Source organism: Balaenoptera borealis, assembly GCF_965194805.1.
Source record: "Balaenoptera borealis genome assembly, chromosome: 3".
Classification (NCBI taxonomy): domain Eukaryota; kingdom Metazoa; phylum Chordata; class Mammalia; order Artiodactyla; family Balaenopteridae; genus Balaenoptera; species Balaenoptera borealis.
In genome coordinates this window covers 280,967-306,573 of record NC_138866.1, presented here as the reverse complement: position 1 = coordinate 306,573, position 25,607 = coordinate 280,967, and the positions used below count along the sequence as shown (strand labels likewise).

The following is a 25,607-nucleotide window of genomic DNA, read 5'->3' as shown; positions in this document are numbered from 1 at the left end:
GTGGGACAGAGATGCCTGACCCTTGCCGTGGGGGCCGGCCTCTGTGTAGCCAGCCTAAGAGAGGGCAGAGGTCGGCATGGCAAGCGGCACCCTGGGGGCCGAGGGGCTGCAATCCCACCCACCCTTCGCGGTCTCACCAAGAGCGGGGGAGGGGGCCGTGCTGGAAGCGAGAACGAGCCCCACCAGCCAGGGGCACACCAGCAGGAGACGGCGGAGCATGGGACGCGCCAGTGCGGCCGGCAGTGAGCTGGGCCTGGGGAGGCACGTGGACGGCCCTGTCCCCACCCCTGCCGGGCACGGGGTCACCCAGGCCAGGCCTGAGGTGGGCTCAGGATGCTGGCGGCAGGCTGGGAGGGAGGGCCAGGCTACACGTGAAGGTGCACACGTGGGCATGGCGTGCACAGTGGCCTGAGACAGCCAGCCTCCCCCCGAGCAGGAAGTGTCCGGTGAGCCCCCCAGGCCCAGGCCAGGCCCACCCCCTCGAGGTCACGGGGGCTTGCCCAGAATGTGGGGGACCCACTGGCGTCGCCCGCGGCACATGTCCTGAGGAAGGGACTCAAGCGGCCCAGCCGCTGCTGCCTCTGCCCCCTCTCTGCTCGCCCCACACCCGCCAGGCTCCGCTCGCCTCGGGACACCCCACCGGCCCCCCAGCCACGCCAGCCGCTCACAATCTTCCCACCTTCTGCCTCTGGGCTGCCTCGGGACCCCTTTCTTCTGACCTCTTTTTCACTAATTCTTTCTTCAGCAGCATCTCAAAATGACTGTTTAGTTTTCAGTTTAGGGGATGGCGCTTTGTCATTTCTAGAAATTCCACTCTTTTTTTTTTCAAACCCACTTGGTTATTTTCCAGCTCCCATCCGGCCTGTTGGCATTGCCCAGCTGTCTTGTTTGAGCACGGCCAGCAAACACTTTTTTTTTTTTTTTAATATTTATTTATTTGGCTGCACCAGGTCTTGGTTGGGGCACACAGGATCTTCGTTGCTGTGTGCGGGATCTTTAGTTGTGGCATGCAGGTTCTAGTTCTCTGACCAGGGACCGAACCCGGGCCCCCTGCATTGGGAGCGTGGCGTCTTAGCCACTGGACCACCAGGGGAGCCCCAGCAAACGCATTTCATACTCTGGGTCCGAGCATCCGACGGGCACCTGCAGCCTGGCACGGTTCTGATGGCTGTTGCCCCTGGTGCTGGGGTTCCCTTCATGCTGGGTCTGGACTGTGGTCTGTTCACTGACTTTGGAAAATCACGAGGCGTAGACAGTTCCAGGACAAAGGCCATTGGCATTTGTTTCTCCCAGCCACCTGGGGGCTCGTTAGGTAAACATGGCTTAAAAGGAAACCGGAAGCTCAGGATCTTTCTGGCTGACCAGCGGAGGCAGCATGAGCTCCACATGTGCACGAGGCTGGCATAAACCGTGACTTAATTAGCGACCACCTGGTCTTCTCAGCGACCTGTGCACAAACCGACAGGTGCCAGAGCCTTCAACGGCCGCCCCGAGGCCACCACGCTGAGTCCCAATTTGCCCAACCCACGGGAGCCAAGAGCCACTCACGGTGCAGCGTCTCACACTCTCAAGTTTTGACCTAATTCCTTGAAACCTTGAGAGCTCTTCATTGCTAAGCGACTTGACACAATTTACAAAGCCCTGCTCACCTGTTTTCAGTACGGAGCGGATGCAAAGTGCCTCCCTCGCCTCACTTCCAGGAAAGCTTCTGTCAACCACACGGATGCGAACGTGTTCCCGGCCCACAGGGGCCCTGGGGCAGCAGGACATTCCCACCGCTCACACACGGCCCACACGCCCGCCCCCGCGCCTGGCTCTGCGCCGTGGACGCCCCCCTCCTGTCCAGACTCTAAGTAACAAAGGAACAGCACCCAAAGAACAAGGGAGGACAAAACATTTAAGTTATTAAATCAAATATACAGAGTGATTCATTTAATATGTACATATTTACAAAAATGCACTTTCACGAGGAGGGGCGGCCGGGGCCGGCAGGTGGGCAGCGGCCTGGTGCCCACGGCAAACGTTGACAGTTGCGAGGGGAGAGTCTGTGTGAAGGCACTTGTCACAAGCTTCAATACTGCCGCCGTCCCGGGGAGAACAGAGCAGTCAGGAAGGGCACTTCTGAAAGCACAGTTGAGAGATCTCTGGAGCGAGTGCTCTGGGCAGGAGCAAGCGAGGACGGCGGACTGGAGCGCGGACGGACTGGTGACCTGGCGAGGGTCTGCCCACGGGCCTCGGGCCACGCCGACCGCCACGGGCCCCACCAATGACCTCGAGCCCCACTGCAACCGCAGGTGCCACCAACAGCCATGGGCCACGCCGAACATCACAGGTCCCACTGAGAGCCACGGGTCCCGCTGTCAGCCTCGGGTGGTCCCACCGACAGCCATGGGTCCCACTGGCTCTTTGGCCTGGAGCCACTGAGAACCCCAAGTGAGGAATAAAGGAAGATTCTGTAAACAGTGCACCACCTCTGGGAACAAACGCTCAACGACTTGGTGAGAGCACAGACATCCTTGCTTTTCCCTGCCACACGGCGAGTGCGACACACAGAAACGTTACAAAAATAGCAACTATCCGAGAATACTCCGTTGTTTTCCGCCTGACAGTTATCCAATAATTTATACAAGGTTAAAGAAACATAGAAAATAAACATCTGCTTTTTGCTTTTGGGGTTTTTTTTTTTTACACAAAATAAAGAAACTATGCACACGGCCTTGGCCTCCTGTGGTCCGGCGGGTGGCGTGGCACCCGGCGAGGGGTCCCGGGTCCCGGCCCAGCTGGCGGCCGCAGCCCTACTCCCGGACGGCACGGCACGCGGCGCTGAGGCTCCCGACGGCGCGGTTGTCCACCTTAGGGCCCGAGGCCCAGCGGGCCGGCCTCCCAGGCGAGCGGCCGGGGTCTTTGGTGAACTTGCGCGAGAGGAACTTCTCGGCCTCCGGGGAGTCGTGCTCGCCGCGGCCGGGCTCCTCGTCCTCCTCGTCCTCCCTGCCGCCCGCCGGCCCGGGCAGCGCCTCCCCCGCCCCGCGCGGGGCCGGCGTGAAGTTCTTGCAGGGGAACAGCGGGTCCTTGGGGCCGCCCGGCCGCTCGATGGGGTTGCGGATGGGGTTGAGCGGGGCCCACTGGTTGTTGGCGCCCTCCTCCCGCGGCAGCCGGCTCCTCTCCCGCTCTTTCCTGCGCTTGCGGGTCCACCACACGCAGACGGCCACGCACGCCAGACACAGCACGCTGAACACGCCGCACAGCACCGACACCAGCAGACCTGGGGCGGGGCGCCGTGAGGGGACCGTCGGGCGAGGGTCCTCTGGCTCCCGGTGGTGGGCTGGGGAGGGGGTGCGTGGGGGGCTGGGGGCCCTTCACTGGCAGGTGCAGAGCAGCTGCGCGTTTTGTGGATTGGACGGCCCCCCGGCAGGGCCGGGGAAATTCGCAACCCCTCCCCTCCAAGCCCCACGTGCCCGAAAAGATTCCCACAGGCCCAGGGGGCCAGGAAGCGGCCCCCCTTCCCCCTGCTCACCTGTGGAGGAGCTGCCCATGACGACCGTCTCCACCTTGACCTCGGTGACAGCCAGCAGCAGCGAGCTGTTGTTCCCCCGTCGGGTGATGGCCGCCACGATGGCATGGGCCGCACTCTGGATCAGGCTGCTGTCGGGCAGGTCGCGGGCCGGGCTGAAGGACTGAGGCAGAGGACAGAGCTGAGGGGCAGCCCGCCTGCGTCCGGGGGCCTGTGACCCCCACCCCCCGTGGGACAGCGTGCCTGGCCCCGTGTGCGGCCCCAGGGCACACTGAGGTTCCCATCCAGGCCAGCGGCTCTCGGTCAGCGGCAAGGAGGGACGCGGGTGGCTGTGGTCCCACGAGCAGGGCCGTCCTGGAGCAGAGTGAAGGGCTTGGGAACCTGCGGCCCCAAGGCTTCCTGGAGGGAGGCTCATCGAAGGGGGGTCCTGGGCGGGGGATGCCCCACGCTGGGCAGTTCATGGGAAGGTGGATGAGGCCTGGTCTGCACTTTCCCGGTCTGGACCCCCCTGCACCTGGGGCTGGGACGGCTGTCCCTGCGGGTAGGCTCCCAGCCCCAGCCAGCCACGCCTGGAGTCCAGAGGGTGCCACAAACCCAGCACTGGCACCCGATGCCGGGGCTCCCCCAAGCCCTGCCGGCACCGTGCGGCCCTGCTGCCCAAACACCGGCACCCAGCCAGCACCCCGAGAAGCTGCTCTGCCCCTCCCCCCTCGTCTCTCCCCGCACAACCCCAGCCACAGCCTCCCCCGACCCCGTGGTGCCCATTTACGTCGGGTACCCACCTGGGCCCCAGAGCAGGGCCCCAAGGACACCCACTCAGCCGAGGGCCCGGGCGGGTGGCCAGGCCCTGACCACACATCCCAAGGCGGCCTGAGACCACGGGCACCCCTGCTGCCATAGACACCAAGAACACAGCACAGGCGAAGTAGGGGGCCAGGTGCAGCCGAGGCGGCAGGAAAATTAGGCTTCCACCCACAATCCCGCCCGCCCCGTCCCGTCGGGCAGGCCCTGGTCTTAGCGCCGCACCCAGGCCACAACTGACCCCCATGGTCCCGAGTCCGGGTCCCACATGAGGGCTCCCCATCCTGAGGCCCCGGGCTTACGAGCTTCCTCACTCCCCCCACCCGGCCCTCAAGGGATCCTCCAGCTATGCCCCGCTGCTGTCCACCCTGGCCCCTGACCCCTCTCCTTCCGTCTCTGAGTGCTGCCTCTGTACCCCGACTCCTGCTGTCACCCGGGGCCTCCCACAGTTCTGCGGACCCCTGCCCAGAGTCCCAGCTGCACGCGCTGGCCCCGCGGAGCTGCACATGCGCCCTGCCTGGCCCCTCCTGCCCCCCTCGCCGGGCTGACAGCACCCCTCCTGCAGGCCCGCCCCGGCTCCGCCGGCCTCCAGCAAGGGCACGGGGAGATGCCACAGCCCTAAGCTGCGCAACTGTGCCGGAGCGGACTTCTGGGTCTGTGGTCACCCCGTGTCCCCAAGTAAGTACCTGGGAGCCTGCCTGGCCTGGGCCCTCTGCCCCAGTCCCCGCCAGGCGCACGTGCAGAGGGGGACCCTGGAGAGGGGGGCGCTGAACAAGGGTGGCCGCCCCACCCGCCAGTACCCACCATAGCCACCTCCACGGCGCTGGCCTCCGAGGACGGCCGGTCACAGAGCAGCACGAGCAGGCGGTCCTGGGCCACCGCCCTCGTGGCGGGCAGAGCGCGGATGCCCGAGCAGACGGCGCCCACGGTGGTGCCCTGAGCAGAGACGGGCTGCGCGTGAGCACGGCCCGCGGGCCGAGGACCTGAGGGCGCTCACCCCAAGCCGGCACCTCGGGCAGGCGGTGGGACACGCCTTACACCCTGTCTGGGGGAGCAGAGCAGGGGTGCGGGCGGGGCGGGGGGGGTACCGGCTCCCACAGCAGGACACAGACCACCACCGTGGTCAGGGCTGGGTGGGGCCTCACCCGGAGCTCAGGCCAGAAGGACGTGAGGACAGGGACGCGGCCGGAGTGAGAAGCGCCCACCGAGCTGTGGGCTGCCCCAGCCTCCCTGGAAGGCCACCTTCAGCCCAGGCCCCGGGACAACTGGAGGGACAGGCACCTCGGCCCAGGCTGGCCACTCCCCTGGGACCAACACGCCACCTCCTCCGACCGCACGCGGCCAGGCTCCCCAGCCTCCCCGAGCCCGCCGGCGCCAGGCAGGCAGCAGGGGCCTCGGGCCATCCCGGTGGCCACTTGAGGAAGGGTGTGGGGCGCAGTGGGCGGCGCCGCTCACCTGGGGCAGCCGCTCGCGGTCCAAGTGCAGGGTGAGGCGGGCGCAGCTGCGGTCCAGGTGGCCGGAGCGCGGCCGGCAAGAGCTGCCGGACAGCCAGGGCTCCCCCGCGCCACACTCCCCCCAGGCCGCGCAGGGCGGCTGCAGGCACTGGCCCGGGCCCTTCTCCTGGCACTGCTGCCCAGGTGGGCACTGGGTGCTCAGGCTGTCAGGCCGGCCAGCCAGCAGGCAGGGCTTCCGGCCGCACCACACCTGGGCACACGTAGATGGGACCCGCAGACACACCGGCACCACGCGGGGGGAAAAGACACGGTCGGGTCAGCGAGTCCCAGGGCAGGGCAGGGCAGGGCAGGGCAGACCCAGGTCTTCCGGAGCCTGGCTCACCCGTCCCCCTCCCCCAGCACCCTCACAGGGTGAGCAACAGGGTCATGGATGAATGACGGGGACCCCAGGCCCAAGGCACTGGGGCATCAGACCCAGCAGGGCAGCACGGGGAGGCAAGGCTGGGAGGGAGGGCCGGGCAGGGCCGGCTGGAGAGGCTCTGGGGCAGGAGCCTCCTGCACCTTGCTGCAATCCCGGCGGCCGTCCAGGCAGCGGCAGCTGTTACAGTCCTCCACCCAGGAGCTCCCGTGAGGGAAGGGCACGCCCTGTGACCAGCAGGGCCTCCCGAACACGATCACTGCAGAGAAGAGGAGAGGTGGGGGCAGCCGTGAAGGCCAGGTCTCGCCCTGCCCCCACCTGGCATGGCCCTCGCCCACTATGTCCCCCCACACCTACCCTCCTGGCACCGCGGGCCAGACCGGCCAGGAGGGCAACTGCAGCGGTAGCCGTTGATCTCGTCCACACACGTGGCCCCATAGGCGCAAGGTGAGGACTGGCACTCGTCAATGTCTGCAGGAAAAGCGGGCGGGCTCAGCGAGCAGCAGGAAGGCGGCTGGGGCAGCATGGGAGGCCCTGGCGAGTGGGAGGAGCAGCCCCCGGCCAGCTTGGGCCTCGGGTTGCCCTGGGGGGCCCTCTGAGCTGGGCCTGGCGCCATCACTGTCACCAGCCCGAGGCTTCGATAAGCACCACCCCCATCTGCCTCTGGACCGGGGGAGGGGGGGCCTCTGGGTACAAAGACCTCAACCCAAACTAGGGTCTACCCGCTTGCCGGGTGGCGGGGGACAGATAGAGGAAACTGGGGCTCAGACTGAGTTGGGAGCAGCTCCCAGGGCTGGGGTCCCACAGCCCTGCCCGCCCGGTGCCCCCGGCCCCTCACTGATGCGGCAGTCAGGGCCCGCGAAGCCCGGCGCACACTCGCAGCGGAACCAGTTGACGCCGTCCACGCAGACACCACCGTTGTAGCTGCAGGGGAGAGGGCGGGTGTCAGGGGGCCCAGGACAGGCCGAGCTCCCCGGCCAGCCCGCCTCAGGGGCTGCCACTCACCAAGGCAGAGGATTGCAGTCGTTGGTATCTGTGTTTGCGGAAAGAGGACAGTGGGCACGGCATCCACCCGCCTGGCACCCATCCGTGCCGAGTCTGGGGCACCCCAGGCATGCAGGGCGGGAGGATACCGAGCTCCCCGCCAGCCCACCGTGACCAGCCTGGAGGCGACTGGTGTAGGAGGGCGGGGCGCGCGAGCAGGACGCCCAGGCCACAGGGCGAGTGGTTGGCGGGCGACGGACAGAGGGCAGAACACAAGGGAGGGGGCTGGGCTGCGGAGCTCAGGGGGTGTTGGAGGGGGCACGGCAGATCTTGGGGTTCAACTGGACTTTGGTGGCCAAGTGCAAGGGGCAGGTCTGTGAGGCAGATTCGAGAGGGAGCAGGACCCGGAAGCTGGGGGAGAGAGGAGTGGGTCCCACCCCACGCCCACGCCCACGCCCACGGGCTCACTGTGTGTGCAGGTGCGGCCCTCCCAGCCATCCCGGCAGATGCAGGAGAAGGAGTCCCCGCTGCCCACACAGGTGCCCCCATTCACGCAGGGGTTGGGCAGGCAGCTGCTGTTCTTGGCTGCAAGGGCAGAGGAGGAGAGGAAGGAGGAGGAGGAAGGGGGCTTTCATCTGGGCTGGGCAGACCGGGGCCTCCACCCCACGCCTCCAACCCAAACAGCAAGGGGCAGACACGGCCAGCGTGCCCTCGGGGCTCCTCACCAACGGTGCAGGTGCTGCCCTCCCAGCCCGGGGGGCAGGCGCAGCGGAAGGTATCGCCACTGTCGTAGCACGTGCCACCGTTGCTGCAGGTGTAGGCGTCACACTGGAACTCACCTGCGGGCACACGACCGCTCAGGGGGCGCCCGGAGCAGTGGGCGGCATCCCGGCGGGCAGCCCCCAGCGCAGCAGGGGCTCGCGGGCACTCACGCGAGTGGCAGGTCTTGCCCTTCCAACCATCGTCACACGCGCAGTAGAAGTCGTTGACCAGGTCGTAGCAACGGCCGCGGCTGTGGCAGGGATCGGGAAGGCAGTCGTTGGGATCTGGGGGTGAGGACGCCGGTCAGCGGGGGGTCACCGGCGCTCAGGGAGGGCTGCGGGGGGAGGAAGCGCCGGAGCTGGGCCAGGGAGAGACAGAGGGGGTGGGGAGGGAGAGCGTGTGCCCCTCCGCCACACACACACACAGGCGCCGCTTCCGGTCACCAGCTCGCCACGTGGAGCCGGTGACCACGTGGGGCCGCTGGGGCTGAGGTGTCCGGTGACAGGCCACGTGGGGCCCGAGGGAGGGGCAGCACGGCCCACTCACTGGTGTCACAGAGCTCGCCCTCCCAGCCGCTGGGGCAGAAGCAGCGGAAGGCGTCCACCTCGTCGATGCAGGTGCCCCCGTTGCGGCACGGCTGGCCAAGGCAGTCGTCGATGTCTGCAGGAGGCGGGCGTGAGCCAGGTCCCCAGGCCTCCCGGCCCCCGCCCGGCCCCCGGCCGGCCCCCGCCCGGCCCCCTGTCCACAGCCACTCACTCTCGTGGCAGTAGGTGCCTGTGAAGCCGCTGTCACAGACACAGGAAAAGTTGCCCCCGGGCTGGCTGACGCAGTGTCCATGGGGGCCACACACGCCGGAGGGGGCCACGCGGGCCACCCTGGTCCCGGCCTCGAACCCGCAGCCATCGACCACTGCCACAGAGATGGGAGGGGTCAGCCCCACCTCTGCAGGCCCCACCCCCTCACCCTACCCCACCCCTTCAGGCCCCGCCCACACTGCAGCCACCTCTGCAAGCCCCGCCAGGGCACGGCGCCCGGGGCTCAGAGCAGTTCTTGCCGCCCATGTCCTCGGGGCACGCGCAGTAGTAGTCGCCCTCCAGGTTGTAGCAGCGGGCCCCGTCCCGGCAGGGGCTTGGCTGGCAGAAGTCAACGTGCACCTGGGGAGGGGGGCATCCGTGAGAGCCCAGGCCCTACTGCTGGTGCTGGACGACGAGCCAGGCCTCTCTCGTGTCCACACAGGGAACCCCCAAGATCCAGGCCCCATCCGGACTAGACACCCAGGCCGCTGCAGCCAGAGCCTGCAGGAACGCCCAACCCCGACTGCCCAGGCCCCTCAGCTGGACGGAAACACCTGCGGGGGCCAGGCCCCTCCCACCACCCTCGCCTCCAGGGCGGCCCTCTTCCGCTGCATCCGGCCTTCGCCCCTCCTACCGGCAGGAAGGCCAGCTATTGGCCCCCCTCCCCAGCCACCAGGGCCGCCCTCAGCCCTGTCCGTGGGTCCTTCCCAGAAGCATCACCGCCAGGCTCCAGACCCGCCCCTTGCACCCCTGCAGCCCCACTACTCTCCCCTGCGATGACCAGGGCGGGTCAGAGGGTGATGGGTGCGCGAGCCTCTCCTCAGACCCGTGTGTGGCACCCCCACCCCACCCTAGGGCCCCTCTTTCAGGGGCCCATGTGCCCTGCCCCGTCAAAGCCGCCTGCCCTCCAGCCACAGTGGGAATCAGACAGACAGGGCTTGGGGCAGCCAGCTGACCTGCCAGGGCTCCCGGCCCACCCCGCCAGGAGGGGCTCGTCCTGACAAGCAGTGACCCTGCGACCCTCCTCTGCCCCTGCCCAGCCAGGCAGCCCGGACTCTCTGCAGGGCCGACACCCACTGTGGCCCCTCCTGGCCACTCGGACGGGCCACCCGGGGCAGCGGCTGGAGGAGGCGGGAGGCAGGCAGCACGCGCAGGCCTCACCTCGCAGAGCGGCCCCGAGAAGCCCTGGGGGCAGTGGCAGCGGAAACCGTCGACCAGGTCCTCACAGAGGCCGACGTGGCAGGGGCTGCTGGCACATTCGTCCAGCTGGCGCTCACAGTGCCGGCCCCCGAAGCCCCGTGGGCACACGCACTGGTAGCCGTTCACCAGGTCCTGGGGGGAGTGGGGGGAGTGGGGGGTGAACCTCCCACAGCCGCCCCCGCAGGCGGCTCCCCCCGACGCTCCCCCAACGTGCGCGCACGGCACGGGGCCAGCCCTCACCTTGCAGGTGCCGCCGTGCTGACACTGGCCCCCACAGTCGTTGACGTCTGCGGGCAGAGGCGCGGGTCACGGCTGGGTCCCCCTCTCCCCCAGCCCTGCCCGCCTGCGGCCCGCCCACCCGTACTGACTGATGTGGCAGTTGGCGCCCTTCCAGCCCGGGATGCAATCACAGTAATAGCCACCAATCAGGTTTTTGCAAGAAAAAGCATTAAGGCACGGCTTCCCTTCGCACTCATTGGCGTCTGTGAACGAGACAAGGGCAGCGATGGGGCCCGGGCCCCACCTGCCCCGGCGCCCGCAGCAGCAGCGCATGCCCAGTGCACAGCCCATGCACACACGCGCCCCGCGGGCCCCTTACCCAGCTGGCAGGTGGCTCCCCCCCACTGCTCGGGACAGATGCACTCGAAGCCGTCCACCTGGTCCACGCAGGTGCCCCCTGCCGCACACGGGTTGGAGGTGCACTCGTCAATGTCTGCACAGGGTCAGAGCGAGAGGTGTGGGGTGGGAAGGAGGGACACGGGCCTGGCTCTTCCTGTCACCCCTCCCCTGACCACAGCCACCCACGTGGACGCGGCCACTCCACCCCCACCCTCCAGACCCCTCAGATGCCAGGCTGAGTGCCCCAGACGCACTGGAGTGGGCACTCACCAAGCGCACAGGTGGGCCCGCTCCAGCCGGATGGGCAGTGGCACTCGAAGCCTGAGGGCACCTCGTGGCAAGAGCCCCCGTTGGCACACGGGTTCGAGGCGCAGGCATGCTCGGCTGTGTTGAGAACCACAGGGAGTGGGTGTGGCGGCCCAGGCCCCCTCCTTCCTCCCCAAGCCCCCAAGGCCCCGAGGTGGGAGTGGGGGGTGCCTGCCGCACAGAAGGCCAGAGAGGTGGGCCCCGCCGGCTCCCGGCCCCGACGTACCCCGCTCGCAGTTCTTGCCCGAGTAGCCGTCGGGGCAGGCACAGCGGTACTGGTCGGGCTCCGCGTTGATGCACGTGCCCCCGTTGGTACAGGGGTGGTGGCTGCCGCAGTAGTTCAGGTCTGGGGGCAGGGGTGGGCGCTCAGGGAGCAGACCGAGACCCTCGCTCCCTACCTCCCCGAGGCGCCGAGCTGGGGCCTCGCCACCCGCCCCTCGCCCGCCAGGCGCACCTTTGTTGCAGAGCAGGCCGCCCCAGTTGGTCTCGCAGCTACACTGCCAGGGCTCGACACAGCTGCCGTGCACGCAGCCCGGGTACGGGACGCACTCGTCACAGAACCTCCCCTGCCAGCCGTAGCTGCACCTGGGGAAGGCCGAGGGCCGTGAGGCCACGTGCGTGACAGCGGACCCCAGGAGCTCTGGCCGCTCCCAGGGTGGCTTGGGGACACGGGCGCAGAGTCACATGGGCCGCCCGGGGCCGGCAGCCTCAGCCTTTGAACCGGAACGGGCCCCGGGCCAGGCGGGGGTGACGGTCCCGCCGGCCAGCCCGCACCGTCACGGGCGCTCCCGGCCGCTGGCCTCGCACGGTTGGCCGCAGCTGTCCAGTCACTCCTCCCAGAGCTATTTTGGGACTCACCCCAAGCAGGGCCCCGAGAGCCAGCGCCAGGCAAGGAAGGCGCTGCCGGGACCCCACGAATGAGAGGGCCAGGTGCTGCCAGGCCTGGGCAGGCCAGCGGGGCATCAGGAAAGGACTCCTGGCCCGGCTCCGGCTGGTAACCTTGGGCACAGCACGTGACCTCACCTGTGACTCAAGGGCAGTAACTTCTCTCTCCACAAGGCCCAACCACGGGCGCATCTCACAGATGGGGACACTGAGGCCCACAGGCTGCCCCAGTCCAGCCCTGAGAGAAGCCAGATTCAGGGCAGTTCTTGAGCCAGAGGAGTCACCGCTCCCTGGCAAACGGCCTCAAAAGGCCTCTTGGCTCCAAGGCCATGACCCCGAGGCCTGGCCCTGCCTAAGCTGTGGGCCAACGTCCTCTCTGGGAAGTCCTTCAGGAGGAAGAGCAGAAAGACGCCCAGGCCATCAGTGAGGGCCCGGAACTCAGCCAGCCGGGGGCACTGCTCTTGGGGGAGAGAGACCAGCACTCTGTGCTGGACGCCCCAGGGCCCGGCGGGCTGCCCTTCAGGCCCTGGATGTGACCCCCAGGGGACCCTCCCTAGAACTTCGTCCCGCAGGATGGAGTGACGTCCGTGCCATCAACCACCACGTGGATTTATTTTTGGAAAAGGAAAGAGCCACGGCCCTTCCCGGGCCGCCCCCGAGTCCCACGGCACCCAGAAGGGACGCTGGCCACCTCAGCCAGTGCAGGACAGGGAAACCAAGGCCGGTGAGAAGGGGCTCCTCCAGCCCCCGTACCCGGGGAGGCGGGGGGGCGGTGTGTGTGCCGGCCTGGGCCGCACGCCCCCACCCACCACCCTCCCTCCAGAGGACCCCGGCCAGGGAGCACGAGGGTGCCTCGGGCGTGCTCTCGGCCCTGGGTGGGGCGGCCCTCTCCAGGCCCCCCCCACCCCAGCTTTCCTGGCCCTAGAAGCCCAGGGAGGAGACGGCAGGAAGGCACGGCCATCTCCGCAGCATCCGGTGGGGGTTTGTCCTGCGCTGAAACCTGAGCCCTGAGCTACAGGCGGCAGCTGGGCCTCACCCGAAGGCCAGGGAGAGAGGCGGCTAGGGCTCACCTAGAGCCTCCGTCCCGAGAGTCCCGCGCCGCACCCCCGCCCCTCCGCGCCTTCCTGCACAGCCCACACTGAAGTGGAGGGCGGGCCCGGGCCCTCCCTCCCCTCCCTCCCCGCCCCTCCCTCCCACCCTCCTCCCACCCGGCTGCTCCATCGCCGGCCACCCAGGGCCCTTAGCAGGGCCCCAGGACTGCGCTGCCCACGGGGCCGGGCCAGGGTGTGCGGGGCTGAGACCCAGCCCCACTGCTCAGGACCCAGGTGGGGACCTGTGTGCCCCGAGTCCCAGGGCTCATGCCCACCACACAGGTCAAAGGGCAGGGCTTCAGGGGAAGGCCCTGGCCAGGGCAGAGAGCGGTCCCGCACCCAGTCTCCCACCCAGGATCTGGTTCCTGGAGGTGCCTGTCCCTCAAGACATGAACCCGCCCTGGGCCAGGCCCCCAGGTGCCCTCTCACCAGCGCTGTGCTCCCCACGCCACTTGGAGACCCACTCAACTTGTCTGAAACCTGGCAGAGTGAGTGGCCGGGTGGGTGCAGCCCCAGCCCCCCGCCTGTCCCTGGGCAGCCTGCCCGCCTCCCTGCCCTGGGCCTGGCGGGACTGCTCCACACGCCACTTGCCAGGCCGAAGCCACCACAGGACGAGCAGAGAGAGGGTCACCCTCCCATCCCGTCCCGGCCCCCGGCTCCCAAACACTGCCCTCCCTGTCCAAACTCAACGGGGGAGTGACTAAATTTCTCTGCTTAGCGCCCTTATCTGAAAAACACAGCTGGGAGCAAACCCGCCCCGCAGAGGGGGTCCTGGGACGAGTGAGACCCAAGGCTGGGGCAGAGGCCTCACTCACTGCACCTGCTCACCTCCCTGCCAACGTGCAGGCCCCTCCCAGGGGCTCGCCCCTGAGCGTCCACCTGGCCCCCCAGGCCCAGCTCCCGGGCCATCCTCGTGCACCCCCGGCGCCCACCCTTGCTCACACACCCTAGAGAGCCCTGCTCGAAGCCCTCCCAGCTCCAAACCCTGGCCCCGCCCCTCCAGCTGTCCCAACCCCCCACCGTCTCCGCTCACTACCTGGCAGAACTACTCCTTCCTTCCCACAGCCGCCTGACCTTGCCCAAGCCGGCAACTCTACCTTCCCCCCAATCAAGGTCTCCGATGGCCTCCACTGTCTGCACGAGGCTGCGGGGACCCCTCTCTCTCTGGCTCCCTCTGACCCCCGGCCAACCCTGTGTCACTGCCCGGTTCCCTCTGACTCGTGGCGGTGGCCTCTGCCAGTCCCTCATCGTACAGTCACCAGCAGGAGGCTGGAACTGGCTCCTGGACCTCTTCTCCTCTCCAACTGCCCCCCGTCGGCTGTCAGCACCGCCCGTGTGCCTCAGGGGCTCACCCGTGTCTCGGGCCAGGCCTCTCTCCGCATACCCAGGGCAGGGCACCTCTACATCACCTGCTGCTCTCACCTCTGCCTGCTGCGCCTGAGCCCATCCCTGTGTCCAGTGGCACAGGATATAGAAGGCTTGGGGTCCTCCCCGATCCCCCACTCTTCCACTCCAGGACGTCTGCAGGACCTGCCCACCCTTCCACCTCCCACTGGACCGTCACCATCACACACCCCCTCCCCAGCCTGGCTCCTCCCACACAGCAGCTGCTCTGGTCCTTCCATCCCACCTCACTCAGCTCCAAACTCTGCAGCAGCCCCCCCTTCTTTTCTAGGTCCCCCCCACACACTCACCACCCTCCCCCTGTCCTCCACCCAAGAGCACAAGCCACTGTGCCCTCTGCACCTCCTATGCTGCAGACACCTGCCCTCGGGTGGCTCTCTGCCTCCCGGACTCTGCCCCTTGTGTATAAGACCGTCCCAACCAAGTTACGTGAAACGGCCCTGGCCGCCCCCCTCCCCAGGCCCCCACCACCCACCACCTTGTCCTCGTGGGGCTATCGCTGTCGGGCACGCCCAGGCTCTGAGGCCGCGTGCGTCCCTGCGCCGATTATAAGCTGCGTGGGAGCAGGGCCCGTGTCCCCACTCACTGCGGCCCCAACACCCAGCTCCCCAGCGCCGCGTACACAGCAGGCGCTCAGCCCAATCCTGCTGAGGGAGCAAGCGTGCCTGGAGAGCAAAGAAGGGGCAGGCGCCCGGCACTCACCTGCACTCCCCAGGCACGGAGCACCCCCCGTGGAGCAGGTTACATCCTTGTTTACACACGGCTGCAGAGAGAGAGGTCAGAGAGGCGCCGCTGCTGCCAGCCATGCACGGGCCCCCACAGCCCGGAGGCAGGCACGGGGTGGGGGGGCCTCCAGGTGGCGCCCCGCACAGCCCCCCACATGGTACTCCTGTGGCCCTCCGCGTGGCACTCCTGCGGCCCTCCGCATGGTACTCCCGTGGCCCCCCGTGTGGTACTCCTGTGGCCCCTCCGTGTGGCACTCCTGCGGCCCCTCCGCGTGGCCCCGCGCAGCCCACTCACCCTCCTTGCACTCCTTGCCCATCCAGCCGTCCATGCAGGCCTTGTTGCCGTACTGGTCGCAGGTGTAGTGGCCGAAGAAGTCGTTGCGGGGCCGGCAGAACTTGTTGCAGGTGGCGCTGTAGTAGTTCTCGTCGCAGCGCACACGGATCTTCAGTTCCAGGTGTGCCACGTGGCCGCTGAAATGCAGGCTCTTCCAGCGGTCCTCCGGGTTGATCATGCCCGCGTGCGACACCCGCTCGATCAGCAGTTCCTCTTGGGGGGGCGGCAGAGTCAGCCGGCGCAGCCGCCCCATCCCCCTCGGAGGCGCACAGCCCGCGAAACCACGCGGCCAGCGGCCTCAGGCCACAGAGCCGGGACAGCAGGGCCACTGCAGGAAGTGCGGGGCTAGAGGGGCCTCCTGCTCCCCAAACACAGGCGGAGCCGGCAGGGCTGGGCGGGGGCGTCCCCGCCTGCGCCCCGCAGCCCGCGGCCCTGCTCCTACCGGCACCCCCACCGGGCACCACGCCCATCCCTCGCCGCTGGCCACCCTCCCGCCCCTGCTCCGGGACCCCCTCTCTCTGAGGGCCTTCCCGGCAGCAACCGCACCGCTCACTACCGCCCCCTCTGAAAACAAGCCTCTCTCGGCCCCGAGAATGCACAGATCCAGCGACCCGATGGCTGGGCCTCCCTTCAAACCAAGCTGCCGCGTGGGTGGAAGCGCCCCAATCTGGCAAGCACAGGCACAGGGCTCGTGGTACGTCTCCCTACGCGTTCGTACCAGTTTGGGGAAGTCTGCAATAAGAGGCTAAGGATCCCGTGCACCACCCCACCCCCGAGCTACAGGGAAGGCCAGGCCCCTCCCAGAAGCGTCTCTCCCTGCGCCGACCCATCGCCGCCCGCCCAGCCCCACTGACCGCCGCTTCCAGCCCAGCCCCTCTGCGTCCCCACAACATTGTCACCCGTGGGACCCAGGGGCTCGGTCTGCCTTGGCATCCAACTGCCCGCGTGACACTGCCCCCAAACGCAGCGCGTCCGGACTGTGTTCCGGCCCGTCCGCACAACGGCTTCTCGGCCCTGTGGCTGCTCAGGCCACCCCTACCTGCTCTCACCACGTCCAACCCATCAGCAAGCCCCGTGCCTTGACCTTCAGAGCGACCGGAGCCCCTCTCACTCCGCAGGCTGCTCCTGGCCCCAGCACCCCCAACCGCCACCTGGGTTCACACAGCGGCCTCCTCGCCCCTCTCCACGCCGGCCCCGCAGCCCGCCATCCATGCAGCAGCCGGAGCGACCCCGCTCCAGGGAAAAGCCAGCCACGAAACCTCCGCGACCCGACCCCGGCCTCGCTGACCTAATCACTGCCTCCACCCTGCCACGAGGGCCCCGTGCTACTCTCCGAACACATCGGGCTCAATCCTGCCTCAGGGCCTCGGCACTCACTGCTCCTGCCGCGCGTGCAAATGCTCTTCCTTGTCTGTCCACGGAAAACCTCTCTGCCCTACTACCACAGGGCCCCGCAGACGCCGTGCAAGGTCGGCCAGCCACCAGGTGAGCCTGCGGGGGAGGGCCGCCAAGCCCCACGTTCCAGGGCAGATGGGCAGAGAGGGGCTCAGAAAGCCAGAGAGAGCTCTCGGCAGCAACCCACTCCGCTGTGCTGCTGACCCGGCCTCAAAAGAACAGGCTTGGGTTTGGGCATCAGCAGGAGGCTACAGGAGCACTGGGGAGGCCCAGGTGCAGGCCCTGGGCCCTCGGCGAGGACACATGCCCATCAGAACAACATAGGCAAAGCTGAGACTGGGGAGGAGGGCAGTGCATGCGCAGCTCAGCAAATCACAAGTGTGGCAGAGCTTCCTGGCAGCCAGGGCAAAAAGGGAAACAGCACAAAGATCCTCAGGGTAGAGGCAGCTTTCCTGCCACGTGGGCCTTTGTCCCCAGCAGGCAAAGGACCAGGAACCCGGCTATGTGCACCTCCGTGAACGAGGGGGTCAGCCTCCCGGTGCCCTGAGGAAGGCCTTGCAGGCAGCGATCCACCCAGCCGGGGCTAACTCACCATCCGGGGTGGTGCCGTTGTCCCAGTCCCAGGCCTCCACGATGAGGGTGAAGGAGCGCTGCGGACACAGGGAGGGGCCCGTCAGGTACCCGAGGCCCCGGCCCAACCCTCCCCGCCCCGTGCCTCGGCCACACCCCCACTTCACCCCTCGGCTATGAGGAGGGGTCGCCTCAGCAGACCCCGAGACGACCCCCTGGAGGAGGGAGACTGCCCCTCCAGGTCACGAAGGCTCAGGGGGCGTGAGCTCGCGGCTCCTGCAGCCCCGTGGCCCACCTGCCAGCCCGACTGGCTTGGGTCAGGACGGAGAGAAGGGAGAGTGACCCAGACGGAGTAGCGGGCAGAAGGCGGGCACAGCTGGAGCAGCTGCAGACAGGGGTCCCGGGGGGCCCGGGACCAGAGGGGGTTGAGTGGGAGCCCCCTCGGCAGCTCACGGGGGCCCAACCCACCGTGGGCAACAGGAGGTCCCACCCCCAGCCTGCCCGGGAGGGACGATGCCCCATCACCAGGCCACGGGATGGCAGGGGCAGGCCCCCCCCCGGGACACAGTGAATGTCTGCCCCACTAGCCCGCCTCACCCGAGACCAGGAAAGCGGCCCCTGCTGCACAGATAGGGAAACTGAGGCCCAGGGACTGCCCAAGGCAGCCTCAGCCTATGCTCTCTCCCCCTCCCTGCCCCCAAGACCATCCGGCCCTCGGGCGCCAGGCAAATGATGGGGTGACATCACTGAGCAGCCCCAGGACACCGCCGCCCCGCCTGCCGTGAAGACAGCCAGTCACTCCCAGGCACAAGCTCGCGCCTCGCCTCACCCCCCCACCCCCGCCCAGCTCTTCCCCGCCCGGGACCCTCCGTGGCTCCCCCCTCCACGCTGCTCGGCCCTCTCTTCGGACCAGCCACGAAAGTGCTGACTACCACCCACCCAGCCCTAGCCCCACCCGGGCTGGGGGCTCACAGGACAGGGCCACCTCTGGGACCACGGGCTGGCCGGCTTGCTGCCCAAGGGCTACTGCCCTGGGGAGGCCAGACTCCTCCCCACCCTCGGCACCCCCATCTCCCAGCTCCTGCAGGCTGGTTTCTTCGCCCCTGCAGCCGCCTGCCGGCACCCCACCCCACTCAGACCTAGCTCTGCCGTCCCCCACATCCAATCACATCCAGCTCCCTGCAGGCTGCCTGCCACATCCAATCACACCCACAGCCCCTGGACACCCAAGCGTGGTCCACCCTTGGGGACCCTCCTCTTGTCCCCTACCCCGTGCCTCCAGCTGCCCTTCCTCTTCCCGCCCCTCCCACGACACAGCCTCAGGGCCCAGAACACACGTGCCCACCCTCAACTTCGCTCAGCTCACCTACGCCGCTGCCCCTGCCCTGAGCCCAGCCCCCCAGCAGCTGCCTCCCAGACACCCCTGGATGACCCGCAGGAGCTCATGCTCACAGCCGCCACCCTAGGATCCACACCCACCCAAGAAGCATGAGCAGGAAGCGGGGAACCATCCTCCATCCTTCTAGAACCCCGCCCCCCGCCCCCATGGAGCTGTCCCCAGGCTCTCAATCCCACCTCTTGAGTCTCCCTGAAACCCACTCCCTCAATCCTGCCACCGCCCTCTGCCAGGCCATCAGGATCCGTGCCCAGGCTGCCCATCCCCACCAAAGGGGCTCCCAGCAGACACTGGGGACTCCACACCCCCGTCCACACCCTCAATGACCCCCAGGGCTCTGTCCATATGTCCCCCACTGCTCAGCCTTCTTGGGGCTCCCCGTGGCGTGCGCCCTCCTCACAGGTACCCAGCACGCCCACCCTGCCCCTGGACCTTTGCACACACGGCTCCATCCCTCTGCCTGGAATGCCCCCCTCAGGCCAGCCTTCCCCTGGCCATTCCCACTCCTGGTGACAGCTGGAGCGCCCAGCTCCTCCCCAGGCCGCACTCACTCGTCCATCCATCCGTCCATTCATCCATCCATCCATCCATCCGTCCATCCATCCATTCGTCCGTCCGTCCATCCATCCATCCATCTATCCATCCGTCCATCCATCCGTCCGTCCGAGTGTGCACCAGGCACAGCTCAGCCACCGGGAACCGGAACCTCTGCCCCGGCGGACGGGTGAGTCAGCGGGGCACGGAGCTGCTGTTCTAAAAGGGGGTCAGGGCAGGCCGCGGAGAGGGTGTCTCTGCGCTTGAGGCTGCAGAGTACGGGAAGAAGCACCCCGAGCAGGAGCCACGTGGCAGGGCCTCGGGCTGGAAGAGCAGGGATGTGGGGACAGGGGACTCAGAGTCAGACCGCGGGGCTGCCAGCCCCTGTGCCAGTTCTGGTGCTAACGCTTTGCAACAAAGTGGGTGGCTGCCAAGTGGGTCTGAATGAGGCCGGAGACCAACGGGGCTTCAGCAGTCGTGCTGGCCACCTGGTAGAACGGGCTACAAGGGAGGACACAGGAGGAAGCAGGGAGCTGACGTGGGCTGCGCCCAAGAGGGCGGGACCACGGCGGTCAAGGCCCCCAGGAGGGCAGGTGGAGGAACGCCCCAGGCCGGGCTGCCCATCCCACGGGGCGCTCACCCTTTGGGGCAGCCGGAGTCCACCTCCCCACACCTGAGCTTCGGGGAGTAGGGAGTGCCTCCTGGCTCCCAGGAAACCCCACGCCAGCCACTCAGGTAAGATTACCACCACCTTCGCCACAGCCCAGGGCTCCGGTTACCTGCTCCCGCGGGGACGTGTGCTGCCCGCCCACCTGCAAGGGACCCACCGCCCGCCAGCTGGGTTCTCTACACCTGGACGGCAGGAAGTCATCCAGAGAGAACCTGAGCCGGTGGGTGGGGCGGCACCAGTGCTGGGCCTCCACCTCTCTCCTCCTCCCGACTGGCCTCTAGGACTCAGTTTCCCTTCTGCAAACGACAACCTTTCATTCCAGTGCTGCTGCCTCGTGGGCCACGGGCCCGGCAGGGCTTTGTCAACCCCAGATCCCTACAGAACAGGAAAAAGGCAACGGGCCTGGACGGGAGGCCTCGAAGGGCGCCCTGTCATCCCAGGGACCGGGCTGGGGGTTGGGTGCCTGGGCAGGGTCGATGACAGCTAGGGGCCGGGGGCGGGTTCCCTAGTAAGCGGGCAGAGGAACACCCCTGGCCAGGCACAGTTGGGCCACCAGCCTGCCCAACCTTGAGAGGCCCACCCAGCCGGCTGACCTTAGTCTCTGAAGACCCAGCCACACCTCTTCCAGAAAGCCCGCCCTGACCTACCCCACCAGAATCCCAGCCCGACCACGGCCTTCTTCCTGGCCCACCCCCAAGGCCAGGTCCAAACCCTTTGTCTGACCCCCCAGAAAGGATGATGGGGCGGCCGCCCAAAAACATGGAAATGGCACAGGGCAGACATGGGGCCGGATGTACCACACCCCACGGCCCAGGGCACCCCAGGCCAAGAAGGCCTAGCACAGACCCTGGACCCACTGCCCTGGTCCACGGGCTCCACCCTGGTTCCTCTCCCACAGCACCCTGCATCAGCGCCCGGCCCCCCAACGGAGCAGAGCTTGATGCCGGCGCCAGGAGCTCTCAGCACAGATACGTTTCCTGAAACCTGAGCTTCAGAAAGGCCAAGCCTCTGCCTCCATTGTCCCCCGACAGGGAGGGGAGGGGGCCGCCTCCCCTCAAGGCGCTGGGCCCTGGCGCCCCGGCAGGAGGAGCAGACCGCCAGCCTCCCCACAAGAGAAGCCAGACGCCCACACTCCGCACCAGGGACCAGCCAGGGCCTTGCCTGGGCGTGCCCCTCCCACCCCACTGCGGGCCGGCAGCCCACGGTCTCCTGACACCTCATCACACGCACGTTGCGGGACTGCAAAGCCCACAGTCAGGTCGACCCTGGTCACACCAGGCTCACGGTAGCCTGGGGGATGAGGACCCCGGTGCACCTGGGGTCTGGGGGGATGCGGACCCTGGCTCAGGCCTGAGGATTAGAGATGCCTGTCTCCACCGAGAAGCCCCTCATCGGCCCAGCGTGCCCTCATCCAGACACCACTCCTGAGAGGATCCCTGAAAGCCACAACTCCTCCGCGGAGCCCCCGCCCAAAGCCTCCAGCAAGCTCCTCCTCGCCACGCTGCAGCCTTGCTCCCCAACCCACCTCTCAAGGCCCAGGGACAAAGCCCCAGCCCGTATCCAAGCGCTCCGCTGGCCGGTGCAGCCCTCCCGGTGTCCCCACTTTGCCCGAGAGCCCCACCCTGCTGCCCCAGTGTCAAAGCCTTGACCAAGACCCCTGACGTACGAGGCAGGTGACGGGGCATGGAGCAGGTGCAGCCTGCCGAGCCCCACCTGAGCAGGACCCCAAGGCCCCGGTGGGAAGGTATGGACAGGAAGGGGGCAGAGGAGGCCCTGGGAGCAGTGTGGGGAAGGGGCCAGGGTCCACGTTAGCCCCCCACCCCAGTCCCCAGCTCCTTGGGGGTCGGGAGCACACGGAGGGTGGTGCCACACACCACCCAGGGCAGCCTAGGCGCTCCCAGGCGCAGACCTTGGCCTGGCCCACCCTGGGATGGGGGCTCGTGCTGCTGACAAGCCCCCTTGGCGGTTGGACGTGGGGGGGGCTGGGCCCCCTGTTCACATCCCGGCAGACCTCCCCCTTGGGTGTGCATGTCCCCGACTGGCCCAAGTCCCCCGCCCACCCCTGAGCGCGTCACAGCCCCCGCAAGGGACTCCGGCCTTCTACTGGGCAGCCAGCGAGGAAGGGGGGAGACTAGACCAGCCGGAAGGCCAGGCTGGGCACTGAGCCCTGAAGCCCTGTCCCCCCCCTCACAAGACCACACGGTTGCACCACGCGGCCAGGTCCCAGGACCTGCTCTGGCCCACCATCTCAGGTTGGCTACACCGCCAGAAACGGGATCAGGCCCAGGCCCACCTCGGTTCTCCTCACGACTCCAGCTTGGCCTTCACGAGCGGCCACACCCCATCCGTGCCACCATACACAGCAACCCCCTCAAACCCACAGGGCTCGCGCCGGGAGAGGGGCCCTCGACCTGTGGGCCAGGTCCTGGGGTCCCAGGTACCAGAACGTAAACCAAGTAGACAGGTGTGGCCTGCAACTCGGCAGCAGGCCCCCTCACTCAGGGTCCCCGACGCCACCCGGCCCCCCCAACACCCCCGATGGCCACCTACCACAGCTAGGCAGAACTCACTCGTGTGCACGTGTACACACATGTGACCAAACGTGGCCTCCGCCCTGCTAGCTACGGGCCAGGCACTGGGGTCAACAAGGTATCACCTACCTCCTGGTGGGACCAGCGGGACGCATGCGGACATCCATGCGGCGGGATCAGGAGAGAAGGGGCAGGCCTCACACCCAGGCGGACCCCACCTCCCTCACCTCCAAGACCCTGGACACGCCCCTCTCCAGAAAGCTAAGCCCGACACCAACCTGAAACCACAGGCGGCAGACAGCGCAGGTGCCCCGACCAGGCCTGGGGCAGCGGCGGAGGGGGGCGTTCGGGACTGGCTGAGGGTCACTGGGGTAGGTGCAGCGCCCAGACCAGCCGCCGGTCCTCCCCCTCCAGGGGCCCGGGCCGGGTGCAGAGGGCGGATCCCACACCCGTGCACCCCCAGCCACCTTCAAGGCCCTGCTCACACCCCTACTCCAGGGTCCTGAACGGCAGCCCGTCCACCTGAAGCCCCGAGGCAAGGCCCGGCCCCCTCCTCGGTCCCCAGGGCACCAGACACAGTCCTTGCTTTCTCTGGTCAGGGTCAAGGGCCCTAGTGGGCACACTGGGCTCCAAACTCGCCCCAGCTCACGGGATGGAGTTGGACTTGCAGCAGGCAGAGGCAGTGTGGCCCCAGGGCTGCTGCCGGCCGAGCGGAAATACCAGTGCGTTGGCATCGCCGCACCAGCTGCAGGCCTGGCAGCCAGGCCACACTACCGGCAGGGAGGAGAGGACAAGAGCAGCCCCCCCCCCAGCACACGGCTACCCCCCCAGCCTCACCCCCGCCCAGAGGGTGGGCCACCTGCTCCCTCCGAGAGGACCCAGCTGGGAGCAGGAGGAAGGGAGGTGAGCGGGCCCGGGACCTGGTGCCCAGCCTGCAGGCTCCTACCTGGGGAGACCAGGGCCTGCCCCGTCCCGTTCCACCCCTGGCCGGCCAGCGGGGCCGAGCGCCTGAGGGACACGCGTTGGCCCGCCACATTCCTCCAGGCCTCCCTGCCCCCACGCCCACTGCTGCCAACTCGAGCCGAAAACACATCCTCAGGTAGCGATTTCGAACCGTGCTGGCTCCGGCCCAAGTGCAGATGACAGGCTGCGGGCCCTGCTCAGACCTGCCTGCCGTGCCGCTGCGGGGGCGAGGGGGCTGGGCTCATCCCGCGCCCGGGGCCTCCCAGGCCGCCCCTGCCGTTTCCACCCCAGGGACACATTCCCCACCCGAGGCCCCGGGGTCAAGGGAGACCCCAGAGGCCAGCCAGGTATGTAGGGGCAGGGCTGTGGCCCCAGGGGGCTGTAGCCCGGGGTCAGGAAGGGGGTAAATAGGGTAGGGGAGGCCCCCGGCCCAGGCTGAGGAGAAGGTGCCAGCACAGGGCCCAGAGCCGGGTCGGGGAGGAGGGCATCGGGCCCAACTTCAGCCAGGCCGGCCTCAACCCCCCGTCTCTTCCAGGACCGAGACATCAGGTAGACATATTCCTGTTGGCTCCCGCTGGCTGGTCCAGCCAGAGGTCCTTAGTCAGAAAGACAGCCCCTCAGTCGGAGCCTGGCATCCTGCTGCAGCCAAGCCCACCCCAGCTACAGGGACCTGCTCCTGCACACCGAGGCCCCGCGTTTCAGGGTCCTCTCTCATCCCTGCCCCCACCCATGCAGCATGCAGCACAGACACCCGGGAGGGCCGGGGCCCGGTGGTTTCAGGCCACATCAGGCAGCAGGAGGCCTTGACCTGCCCAACCACAGCTCCCTGCAGCCCACGGAGATGAATCACGTCCCTACCAGCATTCTCAGGCCCAAGGCTCCTGCCTGACAAGCCAGCCCCAAGCCCCCTCCCAAAAAAGAATAAAACCAAAAACCCCAGACTGTGAGGTATAAGGAGCCTGACAGAGAACCACTGCACCAAGGCCCACTGAACCTTCCCCCCGGGTCTGGGCCAGAGGCAAAGGCTGCCACCAACACACGTGCCCGAAGTCCGCTGGGACCCAGATCCCCCGGCGCCCGCCGGAGCTGCCCCCCCGACCCCCGCCCCCGGGCATCCAGGAAACTGCAGGGCGGGCGCTGGCTGGCCGAGGGCCCGGGCGGCTCCGCCGGGGCCTGCCCCAGACCAGCCCCAGCACGCGCGGCGCACATGCCTCCGCGGCCTGCCCGGGCCCGAGGCGCCTGGCCGCGCCTCCCCACCCAGACAGACACGCGCAAGGCGACGCAGGCACACGCCGCGGGCCGCCGTGCACGCGGGCCGAGGCCACCCCGCCCCGCCGCGACCCCCGCGCGCCCACGTGCCCGGGCGCGGACCCGGCCCCACGGAGCAGGCGCCCGGGGTCCGCACGCCGCGCGGCGCCCCCTGCCGGCCCCACCCGCCGGGTCCGGGCGCGCGCGGCTCGCACGCACGCCCGGAGCCGCAGGTGCCGGGAGGCCGAGGGGCCGAGGGGCGGCGGGCAGGGCGGGGCCGGGGGCCGGGCGCCGAGGGAGGGGAGGGCTGGGGGAGGAGAGGGGGGCGCACGTACCGGCCAGGCGAACTGGAAGGGGATGACGACGAGGCCCGGGTCCTGGTCGCCTCCGGCCCGGGCCCGGGCCCGCGCCCGGTCCCCCGCGGCGCCCGCCGGCGGCAGGTAGAAGGAGTTGCCGCCCAGCACGGGCGTGGCGCCGTGGCCGTAGCTGCAGGGCCCCGTGGGCGTCACCTTGGCCTGGTACTCCTTGAGGCACACGCGCACGTACGTGTCGCACTCGTCGTGGCCGCAGCCCCCCGCGCGCGTCGTCCGGCCGTCGCCGTCACAGCAGGCGCCGCTCAGCAGCTCCCCGTTCACGTTCCGCAGCGCGCTCAGCTGCAGCTCGAAATAGCCCATGGGCCGCGCCGCCTAAAAATAAGGCAGAGGGAGAGCGCAGGGAAGCGCGGGCCGGGGTCGCGAGCCGGGGCGCCCCGCCCCCACCCGCCGCGCAGCCTCGAGGGCTTCCGAACCGCGGCGCCCGCAGGCGGTGCCGCCGGCCCCGAGGGACGGCCCGGTGCGCCCCGTCCGCGCCCCCCGCTCACCTGCACGCAGAGCGCCAACAGCAGCAGCAGCTGCCGGGGCAGGCGCCCCCGGCCCCGCGCCCGCATCGCCTCCTCGACCCCGCCCGCCGGCCCGCCGCCGCCGCCGCCCCTGCGCGCCCGGCCCCGGCCTCCCAGTGCCCGCCCGCCCGCCTGC

General features: G+C 68.6%; 1 protein-coding gene across 5 annotated transcripts; it reads right to left on the bottom strand.

Annotated features, from left to right (window-relative positions):
* Positions 1–814: 814 nt before the first annotated feature.
* On the bottom strand, positions 815–25,607 carry JAG2 (jagged canonical Notch ligand 2). 5 transcript variants are annotated; one of them, XM_082386888.1, is made up of 26 exons: positions 25,454–25,607; positions 24,930–25,280; positions 17,275–17,332; positions 15,249–15,500; positions 14,931–14,991; positions 11,303–11,433; positions 11,075–11,194; positions 10,813–10,926; positions 10,523–10,636; positions 10,293–10,406; positions 10,165–10,211; positions 9,886–10,056; positions 8,934–9,084; positions 8,687–8,839; positions 8,477–8,590; positions 8,101–8,214; positions 7,894–8,007; positions 7,637–7,753; positions 7,190–7,217; positions 7,023–7,108; positions 6,542–6,655; positions 6,328–6,443; positions 5,768–6,016; positions 5,117–5,248; positions 3,515–3,674; positions 815–3,322 (listed from the first exon to the last, which is right to left on the bottom strand). In XM_082386888.1, the coding sequence occupies exons 1-26, from the start codon at positions 25,517–25,519 to the stop codon at positions 2,796–2,798; spliced, it is 3,774 nt and encodes a 1,257-aa protein (XP_082243014.1). In that variant the 5' UTR covers positions 25,520–25,607; the 3' UTR covers positions 815–2,795. The 5 variants fall into 5 exon arrangements, with proteins under 5 accessions (XP_082243014.1, XP_082243015.1, XP_082243018.1 ...); XM_082386889.1 differs by having other exon boundaries at positions 815–3,262; XM_082386892.1 differs by having other exon boundaries at positions 815–2,121.

What these genes read in the sequence shown, in the direction of transcription:
- JAG2 (XM_082386888.1), bottom strand. Translation starts at nt 25,519, where the DNA reads ATGCGGGCGCGGGGCCGGGGGCGCCTGCCCCGGCAGCTGCTGCTGCTG. An exon ending in CGGCCTGCTCTGCAACAAAG is followed by an intron (nt 11,195 to 11,302) that starts GTGCGCCTGGCG and finishes CCCTGCCCCCAG; the next exon opens with ACCTGAACTACTGCGGCAGC. An exon ending in GGGAGCCACCTGCCAGCTGG is followed by an intron (nt 10,407 to 10,522) that starts GTAAGGGGCCCG and finishes TCTCGTTCACAG; the next exon opens with ACGCCAATGAGTGCGAAGGG.